The sequence below is a fragment of the Crocuta crocuta genome, unplaced genomic scaffold, assembly GCF_008692635.1.
Source record: "Crocuta crocuta isolate KB4526 unplaced genomic scaffold, BGI_CrCroc_1.0 scaffold130, whole genome shotgun sequence".
NCBI classification, from domain to species: Eukaryota; Metazoa; Chordata; class Mammalia; order Carnivora; family Hyaenidae; genus Crocuta; species Crocuta crocuta.
The window spans coordinates 656,970-683,142 of NW_027527920.1; the positions used below are offsets into that span (position 1 = coordinate 656,970).

General features: G+C 59.5%; 2 protein-coding genes across 3 annotated transcripts in view; both read right to left on the reverse strand.

Annotated features, from left to right (window-relative positions):
• The window catches only part of CLK3 (CDC like kinase 3), a 22,943-nt gene extending 13,641 nt beyond the window's left edge, over positions 1 to 9,302 (reverse strand). The window contains exon 1 of the mRNA XM_077745758.1: positions 9,282 to 9,302. The gene's annotated coding sequence lies outside the window, so the exon portion shown is untranslated. The remainder of the gene's footprint in view (positions 1 to 9,281) is intronic.
• Positions 9,303 to 17,984: 8,682 nt separating this feature from the next.
• The window catches only part of ARID3B (AT-rich interaction domain 3B), a 54,273-nt gene continuing 46,084 nt past the window's right edge, over positions 17,985 to 26,173 (reverse strand). Inside the window, exons 4-8 of one of the 2 annotated variants that reach the window (XM_077745784.1) lie at positions 25,578 to 25,761; positions 24,227 to 24,507; positions 23,879 to 24,133; positions 22,393 to 22,491; positions 17,985 to 20,485 (exon numbers count right to left, since the gene is read on the reverse strand). In XM_077745784.1, coding sequence (XP_077601910.1) covers positions 20,322 to 20,485; positions 22,393 to 22,491; positions 23,879 to 24,133; positions 24,227 to 24,507; positions 25,578 to 25,761 — 983 coding nt within the window. In that variant the 3' untranslated portion in view covers positions 17,985 to 20,321. The other variant, XM_077745777.1, reaches the window with a different exon arrangement.

The following is a 26,173-nucleotide window of genomic DNA, read 5'->3' on the forward strand; positions in this document are numbered from 1 at the left end:
CCGGCTGCGGCTAGGCCCCACTCCCCGCTCCGAGAGCCTCTTCCGCTTCCGGCTCCGGCCTCCGCCCGCGGCGGCCCCGCCCCTCGCGTGACGCAGCTGTCGCCAGTCCTCGCTCGACCTCGTTCTGTGGCCTGGTCGCTCTAGCCCCCGACTCGAAGGCTCTGGAGGACCCGCCTTTGCCGCTCCGGTCCGGGAGACCGCAGTGAGGAGACTGGTTCCGGGAGAGCAGAGGGGACGTCCCCGACCGCGGCCCGCCCCCCGCCGTGTCGCGACGCACGTAGGCCCCAAGGCTCCGCAAGGGTGCCGTCCCGCGCTGCGGGTGCTGGGAGCCGAGGGCTGGAGCCCGACCCGGCCGGGGACCCCCGCCTGTGCCCGCCATCCCTTTCCTGCGCGCGGGGAAGCGAGCATTGTTTCGCTGTCGCCTCAGTGAAAGTAGGACGCGCCTTGAGCGACCGCCTGGCCCCGGGACCCCGGAGGGCGCCAAAGATGATGCGAGGCCTGTGTCCCGAGGTTCGGGAAGGCGGTCGCGACTCTCGGTTTTGTGGAAGAAGCAAATGAAACCTTATTCTTTTTCGTGTGTGGCGGGGGGTGGGGTGGGGGGGCGGTTAAAGACATGCGGCACGCCCACATTCTCAAGTGCATGCAGAGCAGGTTCGCGGAAGATACCCGAGAGCCACGTCGGCGGGGCTTCTGGGGGCAAGGGAGCCTCGTTTTCCCTGAGCGGCGCAGTAAGCGGACTCGCACTGCGTCTCAGCTAGCAAACCCCCGCCAAAGGAGAGCCCGCGCCCGGCCGCGGTCAGACCCCGCGGGCCTTTTCTCCCGCAACACGCGACGCCCCCTTTGGCCGAGGTCCAGGGGATGGGATCGCTGAAGCCCCTCCCACCCACTGCCCCGCCCCTGGGGAGGGCGGGAGGACGAGACCCCACTTTTCCTCAGGAGAAAACCGAGGTCTGGTCCTTTGTGGAGACCTCACGGCTTGTGAGAGTTCGCGCCCCAGGGCCCTCGCTAGCGTCGCCAGCCAAGCGGGAGACAGCGGCCCCTCACCGCTCACACCCGCGCCAGGGCCAGAACGGCGTGGTGCCCCGCCCCCTCCCGGGATGGCTCCGTGGGGGCGGGCCACCCGCCTTCCCTCCTCCAGGCCGCGCCCGCTCCCCAGTGTGTGCTGGGCACGCCCCCTGATGCGAGGCGTCGTGGCCCCGCCCCCGAGGTACTTGCGGAGCCACGCCTCCCGGGGGCGCGGCGGTTCCCTCGATCTTTAGTCCCAGGCTTTCCCTAAAACTGGGTTCCGACGACATGGCTCGAGGGGCTGCCTAATACCCCCCCAGTTGTCTGTTAGCTGCACCCTCCCCCCATCCGAGGTAAACACCCGAAGCTAGGGAAAAACGGAAGGCTCCCGGCCCCCAACCAAAAGCACCACCCCCCGGTACAGAAATCCAGGAGGTGCTTCGATTGTGCTGTGGGTGACCGAGAGCCCGGCTGTCCCCGCTCCCTTAAGATCCTGCTTCAGGGGCCGGAGGCAATGAGTTGCCATTCTTGCCCGGGCCCCGTGCTTGGCCCGTGGCCGAGGCCACACCAGCCCGATTTCATCTAGGGTTTCATCCACTCAGACGAGGTAAATGGACTCTGTCTCCTCCCCCAACCGCGTCGCGTTGCCCGAGGTTTCCAGAGTCCTGGAAGTCAGGACCGCGTGGGCAGCTGAGGGTGGAAGAGCTGAGAGGGAGACTCCTGTCTCCAGCCCTGCTCTGGGAGCCAGGCTCTTAAGGGTTAAGGCGGCTCATCTTCCCAGTGGGAACCCTGGAGTCCTGCCTCCCAATAAGGAAGCCAATCTCATTTTCCCAAATGGAATAGAAGCCTTCTCCCAGCCCCTTCTCCAAAATCTGCAATTCGGTAGCTGTGGGTGCCTCAGATTCTACCATTAGGGCTTCATTCTTTTGTGTTTCTGTTCCTGAAGGAAACTCACGCCTATTAGAAAAAGATTTGGCAGAGTATCAGGCACTTGGAAAAAGATCTAACTTGAAGTAAAGATGACTACCCCCCACCCCATGTCATTCCTCCAGTGCTGGAAGGCTGAGATTCTGGGACCTCTTGGCTGGGGACCTCAAGCCGTGGGTCATCCACCAGGAGCCTGCTCTGAGCCGTGCCGGTGGCATAGCTGCCTTTCCAGGAGCCTTGCTCCACATCCTCTGCCTCTCAGGGACCAGCCTCTTTCCCCAGGCTCTACCTTTGTGCCCACCAAGTCTTTTTCTGTGTGGGCTGAGAACTGCTGCGTGGTTCAAGGGCACCAGGTGAAGCCCCTGCCCTGTGCCCTGCTCCCTGCCACCCACAGCAACTCTTGCCCCTCTTGAGCTTCCTGTTGCCCTGCCGGGCTCCCAGCTCAGCTTGCTGCCCCCTCCAGGCCCCAGATCCTCTGATCCCCTCCTTGTCTTGCCACCCTTGCTCTCGACTGACTGCCACATCCTTCTTTGTCTTCTCTGGGGCAGTTAATTCACCTTTGAGCCTCAGCTCCAGGGTCACCTACCTGGAAAGGCTTCCTAGGCGCTCTGAGGGGGAGTCAGGCATTGAGGGCCATGCCTTCCTCTGCACAGGCTTCGCAAGTTCAATACCTGGCCCGTGCCAGTCCCTACTCCAGCCGACCATGAGCCGACCACAAAGCCAGGCAGAGCTTGGGTTCTCAGTAAGCGCTGGGGGCTGCTGTGGGGAGTGCCTGTTTTTAGTGGGAAGACTGAACACCCAGCCAGAGAGGAGTTGTGGGTGCTCCCCAGGGCCTGGGAGACTGGAGCGGTGGCCAGTCCTCACAGTCCACTTTGGAAAGGCCTGGTGTGGTGGTGAAATGTGGAGAGACTGCTCTGGAGGGGCTGCAAGAATGTGGGTCTGGAGTCGAGGGAGGAGAGCGTCGAAGTGTCTGAGGGGAGAGGGCTGGTGGGCGGTAGTGCCATCCTGAGCAGGGGGTGGGTCTGGGAACGTGAGAAGTGAGTAAGTCCCTCAGGGAGTGGGGGAGCTCAGCCCAGTGGTATTGTCCTCTCCCTGTGCCTGCACAGAGCTGGGGCAGGGTGCCTGGTGCCCGGGGGTGTGGGTTGGGAGACGGTGCTAGGATTCTGAAGCCTCGGCCCTGGAGGTGACGTGGGTGGGAGGAAGGACAAGTGGAGTGTGCAGCCCCTATCTATCCCATGTGGCCCCTTGCCAAACTGGTGGGGCCTGGGGCTCAGGGGCCCCATCTTACAGCTGAGGCTATAGAAGCCAAAGAGGGCACTGAAGCGGTAACTGGGTTGAAGGGCTCTGACCCCCACATTAAAGCTCAACTCCCATGTCCCCAGATGTTCTGTCCCCTGCCATTTTCAGACTCCCACACCAGGGAGGGGAGCCGCAGGGGTGGGGGAGCATGGGCCCCGTTCGCAGTGGACTCCCTTCATGACCTGGGACAACGGATGGGCCCTTCTGAGCTTCAGCTCCCCCTGCCCAGGATGGAGAGGGCCAGAAGAGCTTGGTTGTTCAGCACGTGGCCAGGCCATGGTCAGCACCGCAGCTCATAGAAGCTGTTGGAACTGAAAACTGTTTGGAGGGGTTGTGGCTGCTGTTTATTTGTAGTGTGAATCATCAGGGAAAATCCTAGGCCAAGTGGTTGGGGCTGACAGGTTTAGGTGCATGCTCAGCCCCAGGGCCTCAGTTTCCATAGCGTAAGAGGGGTCTCAGAAGCTGGTGCCCTGGGAAGGCAGGGCTGCCCCAGCTCCAGGGTCTCCCATCGGTCCTGCTTTCAGGACCCACGCCGAGGCAGAGCCCCGTGGACCTGATGCCTGGCCTTTCCGCTCTCCCTGGCACTCCCGTCACTTCTGGCCACTGGACTGTGCCTGCCCACCAGGCCCCACTGAAGGGTGCAAGTGAGTGTGGGGAAGGTGGGCACAGCATCCCCTGAGGCCCAGGCCGAAGCTTGGCTCCTCTTCCCTGGCGGGTGCTCAGACAGGGCCCTGGGGCAGGACTGGAGGCCGGCAGAGGAGGCCCTGTGGGCTGGAGGCCCAGTTGAGCAATCGCAGGTGCCGCAGCCACAGGGAGGGGAGCTGGGACTCTACAGCGCCCTGTGTGAGCTCCTCGCTCTGGAGCACAAAGTGAGGCTCCCATCCTTCTCTCCCTGGTCTCCCTTGCTTGTCTGCAGTCCTAGGGAGGTCCCCTGAGCTAGAAAACCCTTTTCCCAGGCCGAGAGCTCTAGACTGCTCAGGGCTGCTTGCCCACATCTGGGGTGATGTTCTCAGGAAAAAGGCTGGTCAAGGTCTGGGGCATCGTCCAAAGGAGACAGGAACCGAGTCCCCAACAGAGCTGCTGTGAGTAGTATCATTTCAGTGACGGCGCCCCTGGAGGTGTGCAGTGCAAATGGCGCCCCTGGAGGTGTGCAGTGCATTGGCTGGTGTGACCGGGGGCAGGGGATGAAGGCAAAGGAGGGGCCAGTGTCCCTGTGACCCCACCCCCAACCCAGAGAGTCAGAGGGAGGGAGGCAGCTGGTATTAGCTCAGCAGATAGAAAAGTTTCCAAGTCCCAGTTGCCCTGGTGAAAGCTGCAGTCCCCAGGGAGTGAGGAAGGTGAAGGTTCGTGCAAGCCCAAGATTCTAGGGGAGGTTCCCAGAGCAGCACCACCCTGTGATGGCCTAGGTTCCTAAGCGTGTAGGGACCTGGGGTCTCAGCCCACAGCTGACCCTCCGAGAGCTCCTGCTCCCTACCCTGCTGGGGGTGACCCTGGGGACCCACCTGTCTGCTCCCACCTCCTGTGACAGCGTCCCTTCTCTTGCTGGAGCTCCAGAGCCATCAGCAGCGGGGGTGGAGAGGTGAGGTCTCGGGCCCAGCTGGAGGTGGAGGGTTACCTGTCTGGAGCCTGTAGTGGTAACGGCAGCCCCTCAGAGCTGGGGGGCACAGTCCCATGTGTCCAGGCCAGGGTACAGGTCTGTGCCAGGCTTATCACAGTGGTGGAGCAGGCAGGCCCTTGTGGAGTCCGCCTGCTTTATCAAAACCTGCAGGTGCTGCCGGGCCCGGGGACAGGGATGGCCCTCTGCAGGGGCTCTGTGCTGCCTTCAGCCCTCCGCCCCGCAGCTGGGAGGCTCCGTGGCCCACCCGGAGCAGGTGAGGCACCAGTGCAGGCATCCCAGGGACAGCGGTGGAGGAGGCCAGACCAGGACACACAAGTCAGGGTGCCCGGTCATGGGTGAAGGGCACAGTGGCAGAGGAAGGGCAGGATCCTGCTACTGCAGACAGACAGACACAGAAAAAGCCCAGCCATGTTTGGACAAGAGGAGCCAACGGCCCCTCGGCCCGGAGCCCTCCTCGAAGTGGGCGCGCGGCAGGGCCCTGAACACTGGCCCTGCCTTAAACTTCACTCTTCGGTCCTCATTCTTCGGGCAGCAGCTGGCAAAGGAGGGCAGTGTGAAGGTTTCTGTTCAGTTCAGAGAGGGACCCCTCCTCCCCGTCAACATTTGCAAAGACTCTGCCATCAGCCTACTCGCCTCCGGCGTCAGATGGGAAAACAGAGCCCGGAGGGTAGAGAAGACCTTGTTCAGGCTCCAAACAGTGTGGTCTGGAGGCTGTGAAGAGACCTCAGGATCCTGCACTGAGTGGACGTGCGGGGCCAGGATCAGAGCCAGGATGGGGACGGGGCCTGGGCACTTTAGGGCCTGGAGGGAGTCTTGATGGGGGCAGCTGAGCCCCCTGACCAGGCTCAGGACACAACCTGCGGGAGCAGCTGCTGATGCTGGGCCAAGTGGCCCAGGCGGCTGGCAGGATAGGCCCCGCAGGGAACCCAGGGCACTGGCGGAGCCAGCCCGTGCCCACCTGTGCCGGCAGGGCAGAGAAGCAGCGGAAGCTGCTGACCTTGGGGGGTTCCAAAGTTGGGTGAGGGGCTCCAGGGACACCATGGAAAAGAGAATGTCCAGGCGGGACAGACCGGAGCAGGGCCTCCACACGGCACAATTCCTTTCACACTGTGGCCCCAGAAAGACAGTACCCTTTGGCCAGGCGCAGCCTGCCTTAGCCTGTCTGGTTCAGAATTAAAGCCTGGAGTTTGGAGAAGCGCCTGTGGGCTGGGAAGGTCCGAGGAGGCCTCTTGGAGGAGTTGAGTCCCAGAGGATGAGGGGAGCGCTCAGGGAGGAGGGGGCGGGGCGGGAAAGGCCGGTGGCTCCGTCTGCACCAGCCAGGCGAGCCCCACAGCCCCGGTGGAGGCTGAGCCATGACTGGGGGCAGAGGGAGTCTTCACGGGTCAACAGGAGACTCTTGGAAGAGCTGGGCAGTCCCCCTCAGCGACCCGTGGTCTGCTCAGAGCGGCCGTAGCCACTGCCTCTAAGAGAGCACATGGTGGCGGAGGGCCCGCGCAGGCCCCCAGGCAGAGCGCCAGGGCTGCTTGCGGAGATGACGGGGGTGTGGCTAACTGCGCTGGGGGTGCTTCCTGGAGACCCAGCATTGCCCAGATTGTCCAAGCTGGGGTGAGTGTCCCACTCTCACGCTGGGTGAGATGGCCCTGTGGGCGGGAGGTGGGCCAGCCTCTGCCCCCAAACCCTGAATCATGTGGCCAAAGCCAGACTCCCTTCCCCAGGTGTTAACCCTCCTGGTTGTCCCCTTCTGGCCCCTTACATCTCCGAGCTTCAACAAGTCCTGTTTCTGCCACACACGACCAAAGCCCTCCTGAGGGCCCACGGCCAGGGCTGGGGGAGGCAAGCTGACTTTAGCTGCTGGGCTCAAGTCAGGACACCTGGCAGTGGAAGTGCCCAGAACAGAGGGCCTGTGTGTGTAGGGGCCACAGAGGAGGCGTCTCTGCCCCAGTCCCCCTCCCAGCCAGTAAGACATCGTGAGGACATCCACGTGACTTGGAAAGAAACCACTGGAAATGGGTTGGGGGTGATCTGGGGCCCATGCTGTGTCCATTGCTACTAGCGCACCCCACGTCCAGGAGGTGTCAGTGCCCCCTAAGGAAAGTGCTAGAAGAGGAAGAATCATATCCCAGGCTTCAAGAGAAGGTGGCTGAGTGCTGGAAGGCACTCCCGCACCAGGTGGTAGTCGCCCTGATATTTAAAGAACTGCAGAGTCTCCAGACAGAGAGAGTGAGGCCTGGTCTCCCCAGGTGGGTGCTCTCTGCCTACCTTCCTCTCCCTCCCCACATGCCCCCCTCCTCGTTCTCTTCCCCACCCCCCAGTCTTTCCTACTGGGAGCCAGTGTCTTCCTGCCCTTAGGCTGCCCCCTAGCTTTATCCTACACTTCCTTGCCCTCTCCTGCTCCTTCCTCATTACACTCCACCCACCCACCCATCCATCCTTCTCTCCATCCCCTCCGTCCATTCAGCATACCTTCCCTGAACGTCCGCTACAGACCACTCCTTGTCCCCAAAAGCTTATGGTTTGGGGCCACACAGTCATCAAGTGGTTAATTACAATTGAATATGTCTGATGAGGAGAGAGACGCCCAGGTGGCTCAGTCGGTTGAGCATCTGACTCTTGGTTTTGGCTTAGGTCGTGATCTCACGGTTTGTGGGTTCAAGCCCCGTGTCAGGCTCTATGCTGACAAGTGTGGAGCCTGCTTGGGATTCTCTCTCTCTCCCTCTCTCTCTGCCCCTCCCTTGCTTGCTCTCTACTGTTCTCTCTCAAAAATACATAAATCAACATTTACAAATATATGTCTGGGGCACCTGCGTGACTCAGTTCGTTAAGTGTCCAACTTCGGCTCAGGTCATGATTTTGCGGTCTGTGAGTTTGAGCTCCGTGTCAGGCTCTGAGCTGTCAGCACAGAGTCTGCTTTGGATTCTGTGTCTCCCTCTCTCTCTGCCCCTTTCCTGCCCCAAAATAAACGTTAAAAAATTTGTAAAACACTTATGTCTGATGAGGGGCGAGGCACTGTGGGAGTTGGGGGGGGCAGCAGATAGGTAAATCCTCCCCATCGAGGGGGTTTCTGAGCCTCTGAACCATCACTGAAGATGAACTGGGCATCCTCAGTGACAGAATGTAGGGCATTTCAGCAAGAGAAGGGGGCACATGCAAAGGCCCAGAGAGGAGAGATGTGGAGGTGGCAGAGGTGAGAACAGTCCCCGACCCTGGCAAGGAGTAGAGAGGGTGAGGGGGTGGAACGTGGAACGGGGTCCAGGGCAAGGGCTCAGGTGTCCCGGGTCGTGTCCACTGGACTTCAGGTCCAGTTTGGCGACTGCATCCTCCCAGCCAGTGTCCTCTCTTAGTCTCTAGGGCAAATGTATACACGCACAAACAGACAGACGGGTAGACAGACGGGTGGACACCCCTCCACTCCCCACCCCGAGATACATGTGAGACACTCACCCAGGGACATGTACATGTTCCCAGATGTGCACACAGACAGAGAGACACACAGAGGCAGCAAGGAGGCGGCCTGGAGGCCCAGGGATGTGGACTGTAGGGGCCCGGGGACCCGGGGTGGGAGGGGGTGGTCATGCTCTGCCGCGGTGGGGCTCGTCTGCTGATCCAGCTGGAAGGAACATGCGAGAGGGTCTCGGCAGCAGTGCTTAGCTGGCCTTGGGCCTCATAAAGGGTGGCGATGGTCTAAATCGGTGTCTCTCAAACTGGGGTCCAGAGCTTTGTTCTGAGAGGGCTGTTAGCTCTTCAAGGAAGCGGATTTGCAGCTGCAACTGTGCATTTGCACAGAAAGAAACCTCAGGGGTTATTTTGGTTTGTTTATCAACCCAGACCCCTGAGGGTCGGAGGGCATCTCCTCAGGACCTGCAGAGACCCTATGGGGTGTGCACCCTGGGCAGGGTGGGGGCCTGCAGTGGACGATGGCAGCGAGAAAGCAGGGCCCTGGGTGACTGAGGGCTGGGGTGCTGGGCAGATTCAGGCGCCGGGAAGGAAGTGGCGCGGAGTGAGCCCTGCGAAAGCACCCTGCAAATGACCCGTAAACCAGGGTCGGTTTGGGCCCCAACCGGAGGGCCTACCAGTCTTTTGCTTCTCAGAGACTGCCCAGGCCATGTCTCTGTCCCCAGTCCCCAGGGGGGCCCGGCCTGGACTCCCCTTCTGTGAGCAAGTGGGTGCTCCAGGCCTGGCGCGTGTCCAGGGAGGGTGACCTAGAATTCCACCCTGGGTCATGGGCAGCGGTCCCATGGGGAGCAACCGACAGGCCAAGTCACAGCAGCCCAGGGACTGTGAGGGAGACCGGGCAAAGTGTGGCTGGCAGGAGGGTGCGGCGGGGCCCCCGGGGCCTCCAGCACATTCCACCTCCAGTCTCACCCCCAACCTCAAGCTCCTTCCACCCTGACCCTCTCCTGGCATCCGCCTCAGTCCCTCTTCCCCGGCTCACCCAGGATTCTGAGCTCTTCGCTGTCCCCAAATTAGTGGTTAAGATCGTGTGCTCGAGAGCCCGAGTACTGGACTTGAATCCTGCCTCCACAGTGTACTTGCTACGTGACCTTGAGCAAGTTACTCTACCTCTCTGGGCTACATCTGTAAAGAAGAAAAACAAAAACCAAGAACAGTTACGGTAAGAGGGTTAAATTGGACACATGTGTAAAAGGCTCAGAGCTGGGGCAGATGCAGTCAAGCTCCTGCTACCACACACTGCACGCTGCTCGCTGGCAGTGGCCACTTTCCGGCAAAGATCCCCTTTTCCAAACAAAGGGCCACAAAGCAGGGTGGGGGTGGGTGCTTAAGCAGCAGCCACTTCCTCTCTCACAGCTCTGGAGGCTGGAAGTCCGAGTTCAAGGTGCAGCAGGGGTGGTTCCTACCGAGGGCTGTGAAGGGATTCTGTTCCTACCTCTCCCCGGTGTTCCTTGGCTTGTAGACCCATCACCCCAGCCTCTGTCTCTGTGCTCACAAGGTGCTCTCCCCGTGCGTTTCTGTGTCCACATTTCCCTTTTATAAGAACACCAGTCAGAGGAGATCAGTGCCCTCCCTAATTACCTTGATTACCTCTGTGAAGACCTTATCTCTAAGGTCACATTCTGCCAAACGAGGGGTTAGAACACAAACACGGCTTATACCTCCCAGGTCGCATCCTGCTACCTTCCTATCGGGGCTGGGTTGGGTGTGACTTGACATCTTGCGGACCCAGCTGTTCTGTCTTCTTTCTCCCCTCATTTGGCCCTGGGACCCTGACACAGCTGCAGAAAGGCTGGAGGGGCCTCTGTGTGGAGGGGTGGGCACTGTTCGGTGAGCCCCCAGGCAGCCGGTCCACATCCGGTTGGGAGAGGCAGGCTGGGGCCCAGGCTGGAGATCGGCTCCCGTCTGCGGGCCAGGCCCTGCCCAGACCCAAGAGCCCGTGGGTGAGTGTTTGTGGGCGCGAGAGGATGGCGTGGGGGTCGCCCTCTGTCTGGCCAGCGACAGAGCAAGATGCAGATCTTGGAGAAGGAACACAGCCAGGTGGCTGCCAGGGTCTAGACGTGGCAGGAGGCAAGGAGCTGGAGGCTCCCGAGGTTGGGATGATATGGGGGCCCACTGGGGATTGGGGCCCCCAAGGAGCCCTTTCTGATGACCCTAGAAGCTTTCCCAAACCTGAAATCAGGGACTTGGTGCGAAAGAGTAGGAGGCCCAGGCTCTGCCAGTCACCAGCCACTGCCCCTCAAGAGGTCTCAGCCTCCCTGTCTGTTTAAAGAGTCCCAAACTCCCTGCCGTGGCCCCTGTCGTACCGGGGAGCTCAGGAGCGGGGCTGTGGCACCCCGGGCAGCCCATCTGTCCACAAATGGACAAGAGCCTCGCCCTCCTGGCTGAGCTGGATGCCGGGGAGCTCCAGGACGTTGGGGGTCGCGACGCCGGAACTCTCAGGGCCAGGGGCCCTCAGGTCAGCGCGGCCTGGGCCTGCCCACACACCAGAATGAGGACGAGGACCTGGACAGTCCAGCCAGCCCAGAAGGGAGGCCAGCAGTCCCGGAGTCCTAGCCACCCACCCTCTTCCCACAGGGGTAGCCCCCAGCAGGGCCCCCAGGCAAGCTCTCAGGGTCTGCACGTGGAAGGTGGGCTCCCCACCCTGTGGAAGTCTGGGGACCAAACTGCCACCTACTGAGTGGTCACCAGTCAAGCCCACTCCCCTTGGCCTCCAGTCACGCAGTCTGGGGGGGGGGAGGCCACTGTGGAACCTTCCTGGGGCCTCTCAGGCAGCAGGGCTCCTAAGAACACAGATGGGGTGGTGGCCTGGTAGCCCTTGCTGTCTCAGCTCAGGTCTCCATCTGTGCGCTGGGAGTGGGGTTGGCAGCACTCAGGGCTTCTGATCCCATGGGTCCTATGACCCTGTTCAGTGTACCCACTGGGTCACTGTCCCTGGGTCGCACTCTCTCCAGCTTTTAAGAACCAGGCCAATGCTCCAGCCGAGTGGCCCATTCGCCTTGGTTGGGCTAATGATGTTAGAATGGGGTGGGGATGCAGGTACGGGTCTTGCTGTCCCCACCGGGCCCCGGGAGCTGCTAGAGCCAAGGACCGCAGAGAAGCCAGAGGGGTGTTGAGGCTGGGCCCCACCAGAGGCAGAGGGGAGAGCTCGGGGGCAGGCAGGGCAGGACGTGAGGGCTGGCTTGGGGTCCTGGCTGCCCTCCCTCAGATCGAGGTGGGGGCAGGGCTAGAGATGGGGCCTCCCAAGCAGAGGACAAGGCTGATACCTTGTGACCAGGGACCAGAGGAGCTGAGACCAAGGCCACCTGGGGAGGGGACTGTGGGGAGAGGAGGTACCTAGCTTGTTGGAGCCCGTGAGTCAGGATCAGGGTGTTTTCACTGGGGGCCAAGAGCAGAGCCTAGGCCCACCCTGGGCTGGAGCCCCAGGCGGCCCTGCCCTTGTACTATTGCAGGGTAGGCCTGGGCTCCCCAGTCAACGCAAAGCACAGGGACCCCATGCAGAGAGACAGAGGAGCACCTCGAGACGGAGAGGGTCTGGAGACCTGGCCTGTCCTCGGGAAGCCCTTGGGCTGAGCAGCGTAGTGCATAGGGAACACGGAGGGAGTATCACCCATTCATATTTTTGGATTCAGGGGAATTTGTAGTTGTCACCTGTACGGTGTGGAAAGGCAGAGGCTGTCCTGCTCCCTCCTCCAAGTGCTGTTCTACCTGCCTCTCCCAGCCCCTGACAGCTATTCTGCCCCTTGTTTGGGTCAAGGCAGGGTCCCAGGCAGCAACCCCCCCCCCCCCCCCCCNGGAAACCAGGGTGGGGTGATGTCCAGGAGCACCAGATCAGGGTAGGAGCCAATGACTCTCTCTCCCCGCCCCCCATCCCCAGACTTCCCTGTAGGAGGGAGGTTTGGAGGTGGCCCCAATGCAAGCTGGGCTCCGGAAGATCTGGGCCCTGGAGGGTGCCCATAACCAGGTACTCTGCACCCCTCCACCTTTGTGCCTCTGCCAGACCTGCATGCCTGGGGGACCCGTGGTCCCTGGTGCCATTGACCTGCGCTCCCCAGACTCAGTCAAATCCCTCCCAACTTCTCACTGCTCCCCCCCCCCAGGGGGGGAGGGAGGCTCAGGCCCCAGAATGTGCTCACTGTCTTTCTGCCTTCTCCCCAAGGTGGGAGAGAGGCTCAATGAGAGGCCGAGGCTGGAAGAGCAGCCGAGGGTTCTGAGCTGGTGGAAAAGAGGAGCATGGAGTGAGGGGCACCTGGATCTGAGGGGCTCTGCAGGGAGGAATCACCTTCCTTCACAGAGATTCTCGCAACTCTTCCCTTCCCGTGAGGATCTGGGGTAGATGGGAGAGGGTATTAGGGACATGATAAGAGGGTCCCGGGGGGGACACTGCCGGGCCTGGAACTTGATGTATCTCCTGATCTGCCTTCTCCTGAGGAAGGGAGCACGGGGAAGAAGCAGGAGGAGGCATGGCTGGGTGGGCTCTGGAGGCAGAGGGATTAGGACATCTGGGTTCCTGGGCCTGGGGTCATCGACGGAAGCAGAGTGGCCTTCTTATGCTCAAGTCACCTCCACCACTGACCAGCTCAGCGAGCATGAGCAAGTCTGCCTTCTCTAGGCCTCAGTTTCCTCGTCTGTAAAATGGGGATATTACCTAGCTCACCTATCTCAAAGGATGACGTTACGATGACACAAGACAGTGCACCTGGCACAGTGCCTGTTGCTTGGGCCCCCTGAGTCTCCCTATACCTGGGGTCCAGTTAGAGGGAGTCCGTACTAAAGTCGGACTATGGAGTCCGTGCTATGGAGGTGTGCCCAAGACCACCAGCATATAGGGCTCTAGTCCCTAGGTCTATCCCGTATTCTCTCAACAAGGCATTATTTGCACTTCGTACGTTCAGGAGACAGCTTGAGCCGCCAGTGATAGAGAATGTAGCACATTCCCTGGCCTGGAGCAGCTACTTCTTTATGCCCGACGGGGGTCTTCATCTTTATGACCCTGTGTGGAGGAACGTGATGGGGTGAGTGCTTCTATCTTTTGCCTCAGCTGCTCTCTGGGGACGCCGAGAGAATGGGGTCATATCTGCCAGCGGGCCCTGGGAGACTCCAAGAATTCTGATCCTCAGGCTAAGAACTGTGTCCCCAGGGAGAGGAGCTGGCACACCTCTGAGCACCCAGGGCTCCAGCACTGGGAGGGCGGGAGCCTCCAGCCATCTCTCCACCCCTGAAGGTAACATCTGGGCACTCCCTAGAGGAACAGGCAGAGTGCCCCCTGCCTCCCTGTGTGGCCCAGACCCTGTTTCTCTCTCTCCTTTTGTTTCTCCATCTGCAAGCCAGAGGGGGGTAGACAGAGGCACAAAGTGTCCTTCTAGCTTGGGCCTTGGGCGATTCTGAATGGATTCCTCAGCTGGCCTCCCTTTCCCTGGATAGAACCAGAGCTACTCCGTACCTGGTCACCTGCCCTGCCTCTGTGTCTACTATGGGGTCTGCTCTTCCTTTATCTGTCCCCAGATGTCAGGCACAGCCCAAGAGCCATGGAGGAGAGGAGCATCTGAGAAAAGTTGTCAACTGGGACAGTGCCCCAGCTGGGGGAGAGAGGTAGTGTGGACGCTGAGGCCCAGAGCCACCAGGGTACAAGTTCATAACCTTGCTTTGCCGCACAAGAGGTTGAGGTCAGCCCTTTGCCCCCAGTGAGCTGATAGCAGACTGTCCGGTTTCTGGAACCAGGGGTGGGTAAGGACTCCCTGGGGAGAGCTGAGGCCCCTATGGCTAGACCTTTAGCCAACCCCCAGCTAGGGTTTCTGTCGGGCCTGAGGCATGGGACCTGTCATAGGTGGCTGCAGTCAGAAGCCTCCCTGTTCCCTGTCTGAAATAGGGCCGGAAATGCCCATATCAGTACAAGGTTCTTGCCTCTTAGTGGACGAGGCCACCTGCCCTTTCCCACAGGGACCCTGTGGCTGGAAGCAGAGCTGGGCAGAGTGGCCAGTGGGGTGCTGAGTTCCTTGTGGGGCTTGGTTGGTCCATTCACTGCCCTGTCCCAGCAGAACGATGACCACAGCCTTCTGTCTTACTGGTGAAGGCCTTGGGTACTGGGCTTTAGATGCTGCAAAGTGAGATCTGATTCATTTGTGTCTCAGCTCACTCTGTTGTCCCTATTTCACAGGGAACTTGCCCAGACAAGGCAGTAATGTGCCCAAAGTCACATAGCAAAGCAGCAGCTAAGCCCCCTGGTCCCTTAACCTGTTTCAGAAAAGTAGTTTCTTGTTTCTGAGCTTGATGCAATGGCCATCTTCAATGGCCACAGGCAAGGCTGGCTTAGAGTTGCCCCCCTTGAGGTTACCTGACCATTTTTCTCTTTCTGAACTTCCCTCCCCACCCTACTGTGTGCTTCCTTCCCTTACAGAGCTCCGTCAGCTGGGTCACATGCTTCCAGCTCCGTCACTGAACATTCCCTCCATCTACTGACTTAAGCAGTTTTGCAGAGGAGGACTCTGGCGGGATGGAAGGGCAGATCATCTCTCAGGTAGTTTCTCCAGCATCACCTCCTGCAAAATGTTCTCTGCTATCCCTGCCATTCACACAGCTGCTGTGGGACCTGCAGAGTTCTCCACGGATGGGTCCTGAGCCCAACAGAGCCAGTGGCCTGTCCTGATCACTAGACTTGAGACAAAATCGTAGTCTCTCAGGGCTGAAGACTGGATACAGAAAACTTTGGAACTCTTCTCTTCCCTGTTTTTCATGGTGGGAAAAGCTGGATTTCAGTGAGAGCAAATGGAGCCGACAGTTCCTAGGACATGGAATTGGGATGGAGAGACTTTAGCTCATCCCAGGAGGTCTCTTGTATGGAGAAGACATAAACTTGACCTTTAGGATGGTCATCTCACGTTGCTCTGTGGCCTGGGCAGCATAGTGAGCTGGTCTTCAGAAGGAAAGGAGTACCTTCCAAGGGCAGCACTTGCGGGGCCCAGTCCCAGGTCCCGCAAACTCCGAAAATAAATCCTTCTCCTTTCTGCTCACAGGAGATGGTGGTTTGGGACCCCTGCCAGGGCGCGTCCCCAGTGCGCTCCAAACCAGGGCGCTGCCCTCCTGGAGGGCCCTCCCTTCAGGCACCCACCCTCCAGCCGCTCACTCCCACAGGCAGGCTCTTGTTTGCTTCCTGGCACGGATGGCTACCCCACCCCACCAGCCCCTTGGCCTTCTTGTCTGTTTCTGTGTCCCAGCTGCCGCTAGGCTTCGTACCTCTCTGTCTCCAAGCGCAGCAAGGTCCCCACTCGTCCCGGTCCTGCTTTTCTGGTCGGTTCCTTTTTCCTTTTCCTCCAATAGGGATTCCAACCTCTCAGAAGCCCCAAGCCACCAACTCCTCTTTGCACGCAGAGACTTCCAGGAGAAGGTGCAGTAGGCTTCCGGGCTTCCTTTCCCGCGCCCCGCCCCCTCAACCCCATTGGCTATGCGGAAGGCACGTGGCCGCCTCTGGCCAATGAGGCGGGGGGAGGTTGCGGCGCGGAGCCGGGAAAGCTGATCCGGGAGAACCTTGGAGCCTCTCAGGGCTGTCAGGTGATTCCCGACTGCACAGCAAGGGGGACATGGGCGGAACGGAGACTTGGGACAACCAGACACCCCCTCCAACTCCTGCTTCCTTCTGTCACCGGGCTGGGTCGCTCCTGCCCCTCACTGAAGGGAGGCACATGCAGGGGTTTAGGGCAGCTGATTAGAGTCCATTCCCAGCCCTGCCATTCACTAGATAAGTGCCCTCGAACACAATTCTGCCCTTGAGCACGTTGAGTTTTTTCATCTGTAAAATGAACCAAGTTACTGCCTCATAGGGGTGTAGGTGGAGTGGAAATGAGACCGTGTGTATAAAATGCATAGTACTTGCTGGGAGGGCAGACTTGGGGCTCTGTAGCTACTTAATTAGAACCCCTGCAGCTCTTCTCACTAGCTTTAGGAGCTCAGGCTGCAACACTTCTCTGTTCCTGTTTCCTCATCTGTAAAATGGGAATCATAGCCCCATCTCATAAATGTGTAGAGGATCCTAGCAGTGAGTTAATGCAAAGAACCTAAACAGCACCTGGCACACACCGGTGTTCAGAAATTGATAGTTTCATAGCCAAGTGAAACCAGCCATCAGGTCTCCTGGAGCACACGTGGCCACCCAGGCACCCCGAAATACCAGAATCTTTTGATAAACTCTTTTGGAGGGTCTAGTTGGAGAAATCCTTCCCTTTCTCGAGGTCTTGAAGATATTCTCCTGTATGTCTTGTTAATCTGAAATGGGATGGAATGCAAGGCCTGGTGCCTTGTTCTTCTAGATTCTCCAGGTCTGTCAGGAGCCCTTCTCATCTCATCCCCCCTGCAGCCACGATGCACTGTTGATGCACCATTTCCACCGCAGAGGTCTCTAGACCCTGTCTCTCCTCACGTCCTGACGCCCTCATGGGCGAGGCCTGCTGCCCCTCCATGTGGTGGCCCCCTGCTGTGTCACAGGAAGCTGTGAGGTGGGATACCAACTACACTATGGGTTACCAGTTATTAAAGTACGAGGGGCGCCTGGCGGGCCCAGTCAGTGGAGCATGCGACTCTTCATCTCGGGGTTGTGGGTTCGAGCCCCAAGTTGGGTGTAGATATTACTTAAAAAAAAAAAAAAGTCTTTAAAAAAGGTGTTTAGAAATCAGTGAGAGGCTCCAAGGTCACGCTCATTTGCTAGCACTTCAAAATGGCAAAGAGGTCCCCTCTTGCCCGCCTCGGAGGACCGCACAGACTGGCGAGGTGCGTTGTTGCAAATCCCCAGTGCTTTCCTTCTCTGCCCACTTCTCTTGGTTTCACCAGAACTGGGTTGTAGCCATAGGATGTGCGTCGTGGCAGAAAACAAGGCTGAGTACTCTGGGTCTAGGCCTGTGTTCCAGTGGTGGTGTCCCAGAGGTCTAGGCCCAGCGTGTCCCTCGACTCCAGATCACGCTTCCGGAAAAGAACCTTTTTAAGCCTACGTCCTGGTTAAAACGGGCCAGCAGCGGAGCTGCTGATGCTCGGAGGATGGCACCCCAATCCCCTTGCCTGGGATCTATCCTGGACCCAGCCATCCTTTCCCCCAATCCCCACCCCACTGACCCTAGTCCCGGCCACAGTTCCCCAAGGGCGGGTTGGCTGAGGCCACTGAGTTTCCACAGATCAGTTCCTCTGCTGAGAACGCTCTTCCTCACGTCTCCAGTCGGCAATCTCACTCTTCCAGTTGAAACGCTGCCACCTCCGGGAGGCTCTCCAGAGGTGCCCTAGTGAGCTGCTCCGGCCATCTGCCATCGGCAGCCTGCTGTCCCAGTCACGCTGCATCCTGATTTTTGACCGGCTAACTGTGTGAGCCTCCCCAACAAGGCTGTGAGCTCCATAAGCACGGGGACCACACTTGACTCAGCAGGAGCTAAAGACAGGTGGTCCCCTGGCCCTGTGCCCGCCAGGTCACTGATACAGGACCACCGGAGAGGGCCCTGGTGCTCAGGCAACACCCAGGGTTTTCTGCCAACCCAGAAACAGGCCGAGAGTGAGCACTCTGGGGAATGTATGAGCAGTAAAGGGCAGAAGGTTCAGGAAAACCCAAGGATCTGGAGGACCAGGTCCTTTTTACTCTCGGGGCTCTTGCCTATCCCCCGTCCCGATCACTGCCCACGGGAGGGTCACTGAAAGCATCCAAGAGGCCTGCTTGTGTGAAGAGGTAGAGGTTTATTGAAATATAAACATTCGAGAACATGTAAGATAGAAAATAACCACAACATATACAGACACTTGCTGCAAGAGGATGTCTGAGGTATTTATCCACTGCCTAGGCTACCCATGTGCTAGCACATTTTCCTGGTCAGAGTATGCAGCTTGGGGGGGTGAGGGGAGGGGAGAAAGCGGCCCTGGCCAACTGGCTGCCCTGTGGCCTTCAGGACTGCAACTTCAGGGAAAGCTTCCCTTCCTCAGGGCCCTGCTCCTGGGGCACCTGCTGGCATCCCTGACTTTGGGCTTCTGGGCTGAGACCCTGCTGTGGTCCTTGAGGGCAATGAGGGGTTGCCTAGAGGGCAAGGCTGGGCAGGCCGCCTGGGGAAGGGGAGAGGATCCAGTGACCAGAAAGCCACAGTGCACTGTCCCCGTGTCCTCTGGCTAGGAAGAGTCCATCCTTCGTGACCAAACCCCTGAGAAAGACACACTGGCCAAATGTTGCGACACTTTCAAGTGGGCCCAGCGCCAGCTGACTGGGCCCCTCCTGGCACCGGATCCCAGACACCCTTCTCTGCCCACTGCCTGCGCTTACCTGGCGGGTAAGGAGGGAAGGCTCCTGAGGCCAGAAGAGGGTCAGGCCCCGGTGGGTGGGGCTGTGTGTGTGTGTATGTGTGTGTGAGTGTGTGTGGAAGGCTGGGGAGGGGGTGAGCAGATGTGGGCCGGCAGAGCTGCAGCCTACCAGGCTGAGGTAGCTGTTTTGTGCTCCAGCCTTTGATTCCCTTTCCTTTCACAGACAGAGCCGAGTGCTAGTCGTGCGATAGCTCGCGCCAGCCTGGCCTGTCACCACCACAGCCAATGACGTCACAGGGAGCAATGTTCTGTGAGCTCTGCAGGACATGCTCAGCCGGAGGTGAGCCCGCTGTGACAATCACCCCATCTTTCCAACACGGGAGCTGCCTGCTCTGGCCCAGGGGCCCAGGGGAGGACGGCTTCCCCTTATCCCCGGGGCGTTTTGGCCTCTACAAGACCCAGGGCCTCCCTGGCCCACCCCCACCCCGAGGTGGCAATGCTGAGGGAAGGGGAGCCGGGGGTAGGGGTGGGGGATGAGCCCTGCTCTGGCGGGAAGTGGGTCAGGAACCATCTCCGGAACCATGTGGTTTCAGGACCCACCCTGCACGAGCCAGGGCCCCTCGCGGCCCCGCCGCTGCAATCCCTGAGTCATCTCTCCTGCCTGCCTCCCCGCCTTGTCACTGGGGTCTGAGCAAAGGGCCGGAGGGGCTGGGGTACCAAATGTTTGCTCGGCTTTAGGGGTGATCTGCTTTCGTTTCTTTGGTGCTACAATAACAATAAAAATTAAAAACAAAAAAGTCAGCAAAACACATATTAAAAAAGATTTCAGAGATGCAAATACTTCCTGAAGAATCAAACATCAACAATTACAAATCTGAGGTATTTCAATGCACCTGACATCAGCAGGTTTGGGGATGTTGGGGCTGAGGTGGCCCGATGAGAAGGGAAGGCCCAAGGGCCAAGTGGGCTGTTCCTGGGAGAGGTGGCCAAAGGGCGAGTGACAGCACGAGGTGCAGGGGGGGCCAGACAAGGGTCAGTGTGGACACGGGTGCCAGGGCCTGCCTGGGCAGCCCCCTGAGGCTCTGCCTCTCCCTCAGCAGGTACCCAGTAAGCTCTGGGACCCAAGGACTGCCCTCGTGTGCCCTTCCTTGGGACCATTAAAAGAGGGACATGGGGCCCTGAGGATAGCTTCAAGACTTGAATTCGAGGGACCCACAGCCCTGGAACCAAATGTGGTAGGCGGGGTGGGCAGGAGGGCCCCGTCCCATGCTCAGCAGAGAAGGGCCACGAAGGCATCGTCCTGGGCCCTAGCAGCCCCTACATGGGAGTTAAAGATTGAAGGGCTGAGCAGGGGAAGAGGCCGGTGACCCCGGAGTCACGGCAGAAGGCAGGGGAAGGGAAATAAATTAAGGGGAAGGGCTCTGGCGGGCCTCCAGCCCTGTGCCGGCTTCCAGATTGTCGATACACTGTGCCCTAGACGGGAGGTGGCCTGGGAGCCCCGCAGGAAGCCGGCTGCCCACAGCCCGCCCGGTTCTCCAGCACAATCCCTGATTGGACAACGCTGCCCCGTCCTGCCCCTCTCCCTCTCCCCGTCCCCAGAGTACAGCAGGACCTGAGCGGAGCCCGGACAGACGGGCACGTCCAAACTCTCAACATCTGGCCAAATGGTGGTGGACATGGGCTCCGCGAGATGAGGTAAATTCTGTGCATCAACCTCCTGCACTCTCGACAGGAGAGCGGGGCACGGGGCGCTGGGTCCTGCCCCTCAGAGGGACCAGCTGGTGGAGGGCTCGGCGCTGGGGGTGCCCCGGGACGAGGTAGGACTGGGTGAGCAGTGAGAGCTGCTGCTGCCGCTGGCGCTGCCGCCCATGCTCTGGGGAGCGGACCCCGCGATGAGGTGGACCACGGGCTTCTGGGCAAACAGCACACCTGGGGGGGAAATGAGCATGAGCAGATGCAGAGACACAGGCGTGTGCACTGTCCCCACCACGGGTGCCCAGCTCAGTGCAAGGCTCCGTTTCGGACCCCGTGCTAGCTGCTGACTGGAGTCCCAAACACGGTCCCGCCTCGGGTGCTGACAAGCTGGCCAGGGGGCAGAAAGGTAAACCGTGATTTTAATGAGATGTAACCAGTGGTCTGTGGGCACGGGTGCCTCCCCCGGGGGCTTGTGGGAACAAAGAGAAGGCGGTGGAAGGAAGGGGCAAGCCGGTCAGGAAAGGCCGGGGCTGGGAGAACACGCTTGGGCCATCAGAAAAAGTGGCTGAAGGAAGAGCTGGAGCAGGGAGGTGGCAACATGCTGGAGGCCGGCATGGCAGGTGAGGCCGGACAGATGGGAGGATGAGGGAAGGGTGGCCCGTGTGCCTCTCAAGAGGCAGGTTTTACCCTGCAGGAGCCACGAAGGCCCTGGAGCTTTTAGGAAGGGGAGGGATGCAACAGGATATGTGTTTTAAAACGCTCTCCATGGGGCTGGAAGGAACATGGGGCTGGAAGAACAGGGGCTGGAAGGAACAGGCACAAGGAAAGAGGCCCAAACCAGGGCAGAGGCGCTGTGGGGGTGGCAGAAGAGGGGAGAGAGCCAAGGAGCGGGGTCTGTCAGCCTGGGGGTGACGACAGAGGTGAGGGGCTCTCAGGAACGACTCTCCGGTTCCTGGTCTGTGTGACTTGCACACCTGCTAAGAAAGGCCACAGATGGGACAAAGGTGAGGCAGGTGAGGTCTGGGGTGCCTTCACCTCCCTTCCTGTCACCTGCTGTGAGGAGGTGTTCTCCCTCCCTTTCCAGACACTGATCTCTTCCTTCCCTGCTCTCTCTGTGGACTCACTCCCAGCCCCTAGTCCTCTTAGACCGTCAGGCACTACCGGATGGCCAAGGGCACCTAGGCCCTGCTTGTTGTCTCGCCTGGTCTCCTCGAGGGGCCCCCTGTGTCAGGCTGAGACTTCTTGCTGACGCCTCTGAAGCACGGGTCACGTGATCGGCGAGGCGGTGTGGCATCACTGCTTCTCTGTGGGCTGCTTCTGGGAACTCCGTCCCCTCCTTGGCCACAACCCTGACACTGGTAGCTGGTGGCCCAGCAGAGATCCAGAGCGTGAGGCCGCAGGGTAGTGTCCCCAGAGCAGGGGCACCAGTGTGATGGAAGCTGTAGCTTTAAGGCCCTTCCTCTGGATACCTCCTGGCCCTCTGTCAAGCATGTGGCTAGCGTGCCGGGTTCAGGAAGCCATGCTCAGTGAGAGTCGGCTGGGCTGGTTCCCAAACTCACCCCCAACCCAGAGAAACAGGAGCAGGAAAAGGACTGGTTTCCAAAAGCTGGAAAGACTTGGTAGAGATGCTAACCCAACTGGCCAACCAGATAGAGCGGTAACTGCAAAGGACGGGGCGGAATTGTAACAACAGGGGCCGATTTCTGCCGCACTCAGATTCCTTTGCCTGCATGTCAGTCCTGGGTCTCTTGTAAAGAAAAGGAATGACAGGCGACGTTTAGGGAGAGCGGAGCTGAACCCTTCCGAGGAGCCCTGTGCGCCACAGGACCGTAATGGCAGACGCGATGTTTAAACCCTGGGCATGGGCTGGATTATGACGCCTTGTGCTTAAATGATGGGTGCAACTATCGAGCCAACCATTGGTCCAAAAGGGTTAGATGCAGGGTCTCCACCGCTCTGCTGAAAGGGGGTATCGGTCATCCTGCTGGCAATCCTCAGCCTCTTCCAGTCTGGAAAAACCACTCAACCTTTGAAACCTTGAGACTACACGCAAGAGAGGCCCCCCTGGGAAGCTGTTCAGATGGGAGGGTGACAGGAGGGGCCCTGGCCATGGCCTGCCCTCAGAGTACCCGGAGCCTCACCTGCATAGGTGGTGCCGTCAATGTCCACGGACATGTTAATACTCCCGATGCTGCCCGTGGCCAGGTTCAGCGCGGCAGCTGAGGCCTCTGTTCTGTCTTCTGCTAGGGACAAGGAGACAGCGGGCCTGATCAGGACTTCCGACACTGCAGCGTCCTCTCCGAGGCTCTCCCACTCTCCTGGACCAGCCAGAGCAGGCAAGGCCTCCCACTGTTCCAGAAAGTATCTGGATAACCTCCTCCTGAGTGTAAGGTTGGGCAGGAGAACCCAGGCTTGCCAAGGTCCTATCACTTGCTCTCTCTGTTCCCTGCTGAGCCACTCACTTCCCACATTCCCTCTGTTCTCCCGGGAAAGGGAGCTGAGGCTGCAAAGACCGAGCCTGGCTCACAGCTGTGCACTGACACTTTCAGCCTGATTCGGCAAACACTAAGCATCCACTATCCATCTGGCCGGGGAGCCGCAGACCAGTAAGGCCCAGTCCTGCCTCTGAGGACCTGCCTTTCCTCCTGCTCCCCTTAACCAGGCTGGCTGGTCCTCGAATAGAGGGTCTACCTGCCCAGCATGTAGCCCGGCACCTGGCGCCCATCTCAACCTGACCATCCGGGGTCTGTAGAAAGCTACAGGCACTGGCTCCGCCTGGTTACCCCAGACTCTGCCCTTTCATCATGCCGCCAAGTATTTCTTCCGGGTGAGCTGCTTTTCTATCAGTGTATGGCCTGCGCAGGTGACAGAGCAGAGCCCGGCTGTCGCCCCCAGCGTCCTGCATCTCACCTGGGGACAGTGGGGCAGGGAGTGCTGCCCACGAATGCACACAGCTCCCTTCACACCCGACTTCCCACCACAAGTTCGCTGAAGCTTGTTCTGAGACAGAGTCAGGGCAAGAGTGGCCAAGAAAATGTGGGGGATGGCGGGGAAGGGGAGAAAGGAACAAGGGGCATGGAGTGTAATTCAGGAGTCCAGAAGGTAGGGCACCTGAAAAATGAGGAAGGGAAGGGAGAGATGTCAATTATGCTGCCAAACTGGTATTTCCTCTTTCCCCTGTGAGGGTCACAGGCAGCTGGGGCGACTCTGGCCCCTCCCGGAGGCTCCTGGAGGCTCAGAATGGAGGTGCCGGCTTCCGGCCCAGACCTACATCCGGGGAGGTACTGGGGTGAAGGCTGAGCCCTTTAATTTACACAGATCAAAAGGCCGGGGAGGAAGAGAAACACAGCAGCTGTGCCTGAAGGTCTCTGGCTCCTCCCCCTCGAACAACTGAACAACAGCTTGTCTTTTTCGACAGAGAATAGGGCACTGCCTGAGGCAAGTTTTAGTGGGCTTGGTTAAGGTAAAGCCCTGTGTGGTTTTCTGGCCTGGAAACCCTTGGGGAACCTGGAGGGTAGACCCCGGAGGGGCCCCCACCCCAATCCTGGGACGGCTGGGCCCTGGAGTGGAACCGGGAGGAGGGCGCAGCAGGAGGGGAGGGGCTGCCTGGCTCACCCCCATGCTCACCCCTGCCGTTGATCCTGATCTTCATGGGCAGCTGGCGCGCCATGCTCAGCAGGCTGCGCTGGAAGGCCTGCTGCACCAGGCGCTGCTCCTCCTCCGACAGCCTGGAGGCCTTTTTCTCAGGGGGCTCCCCGGACTCCAGCCGCTCCCGCAGCTGCTCCAGCGCGGCCGTCCGGGTACCGGCCTGCTGGCCTGCCAAGGTCACGGGCACAGCCAGGCGATTTGGCACAGGCACCGTCGTCACCGGGACTCCATCACCTGGGGAAGGCACCAGAGCCAGACCGACCTCGCACCTAACAGAGTCTTCCACTCCCTCCCTGCCCGCCCTCCTCCCCCCTGGCCCCTGCAGACCTTTCCTGAGCGTGGTTGCTGGGGATATCCGCGGGCTGCTGGCGGTAGCGCCGCTGCTAGAGCCCAGCCCGAGGATGGGGAAGCGGATCTTGGGTGGGGAGAGCAGGGCGGGGGCCCCGGTGGCAGCGGCAGTGGCGGCAGCAGGCGAGTAGCCAAACAGGGAGGAGCTGTAGCTGGGCCGCCGGCCCTCCCGCCGGTTGCCGTCGATGGCTGCCTGGAGCTCGGCTGGGGAGCTCAAGGCTTTTTTCTCACACTCATAGGCATAGAGATACTTCATGTACCTGAAGGGAAGGAAGCAAGGAGAATAATCCAAAACGGCACCAGAGGCCGCCCCGTCTAAGCTTCTGGGTCTCTGCGGGGCAGGCCTCTAGAACACAGGGTCACTTGGCAGAAGAGAAAGGTCCAGGGCCTGCCAGCTGCTACTCAACCCTCTCCTGACCTCTGCTCCACTCAGGGGCACCACTTCCGGGGAAAGAGAGCACACCTTCACTCACGTTTTGTGTTGGTGTTGGTGCCGTGCCAGCACCCTGGGAGAAAGTGTCTGCAAGGTCTTCCTGGTTCCTGGGCTGTCCTAACCATTCTGAGTCACGCTGCTCAGACAGGAGTGATTTGTCCCACTCTGCGTGGCCCTGGAAGATGTCCCAGGGGCCTCAAGAGAAGGACCGCTGTGCTGGTTATAGCGCTGTCCCTGACTCCTGCTGGAACAGCTCCAGAGATAAAACCCTTCCACTTTTGCACAGGGCTCTGAGGCACTGTCACGGCTGCTCGTTCCACACCTTTCAGAGAGCAGCAGCCGGTGTGCTGGGAAGAGTGGATGCCCCTCGGGCTACTCTTGCTTCCCCTGCTCCTGTTACCCTCGGAATTAATTCATATGGTTGCAAAGATGGGTCCCACATCCCCGGTCCTCTGTGGCTGGGCGCGGAAGGTCAGGTAGGAACGGCTAAGGCTTAGGGTGGGGGTGTGTCTGGGAGGCTACGTCCCAGAAGGAGCGGATGCAGGGCCAGGAGCCTGGGGATGAACCTTAGCTAGCTGCTATAGCCTGGACCAAACTATGATCTTGGAGGCTCAGATTTTGTTTTCTGAAAAATGGCGTAACATCTACCTCATGGAGTTGATGGGGACACCCGAAAAAAAGAGAATGGCAAGGTAGCCCAGGGACGCACTTGGGAAATGGTGGCTCTCATCCTTACTTAGGTTGAGAGGGACTCATCTCAGAAAGCTCCTGGCTGCATCGGGAATTCCGCTCATCTTGCTCACTGCACAGTGGAATTTCCTTCCTTCCTCTCCTCTAGGTTAAAACACCCCCATTCTCCAGCCTCAGCTTCCTTTCCCTAGGGCCCTGGCCACTCACTGGGTCCTCAGGGTAAAGGCGGCGCTGGTGATCGACGTGGGCAGGTTCAGGCCTTTGGTGATCTCCCGCCAGATCTTTTTGTTGATGATCTCCACCAGGCCCCCCTTCTCCGTCACCAGCTTATACAGCATGTACAGGTCCAGGATCTGCTTGGCCATGATGGGGATTCGGTTGATGGGGGTCCCTGTGATTGTCCAAATAGAGAAACAGAGGGTTGTGTTATCAAGCGGAGAAAGAAGACATGCATGTGCCCACCTTTTGCTGAGTCAGAAATACGTTCGTGAATCTGCTTTCATCTGACTCCAACTCCCAAAGCTGGAAGCTCTCAGACTAGCTACCAGTTCTCCGTGGGATGAGCAGACAGGTCCATCTCACAGGCTTTGTGGTCTTGCCTAAAACATTAGCCTGTTTTCTTTTTTTTTGGCTACCAGGACGAGTCCAGATTCTTTCCTAACGATGTGGCCACTCACATTCCTCTCGAGCCTTCAGAAGCCACTCCGCCGTCCCACCACCCACCCACACAGTTCCCTGGGCGTGTCTTTTGTAGCTCTGGGTGCGCTTTATAACAGTGTTTTCATTTGCATACTGCCTGCTTC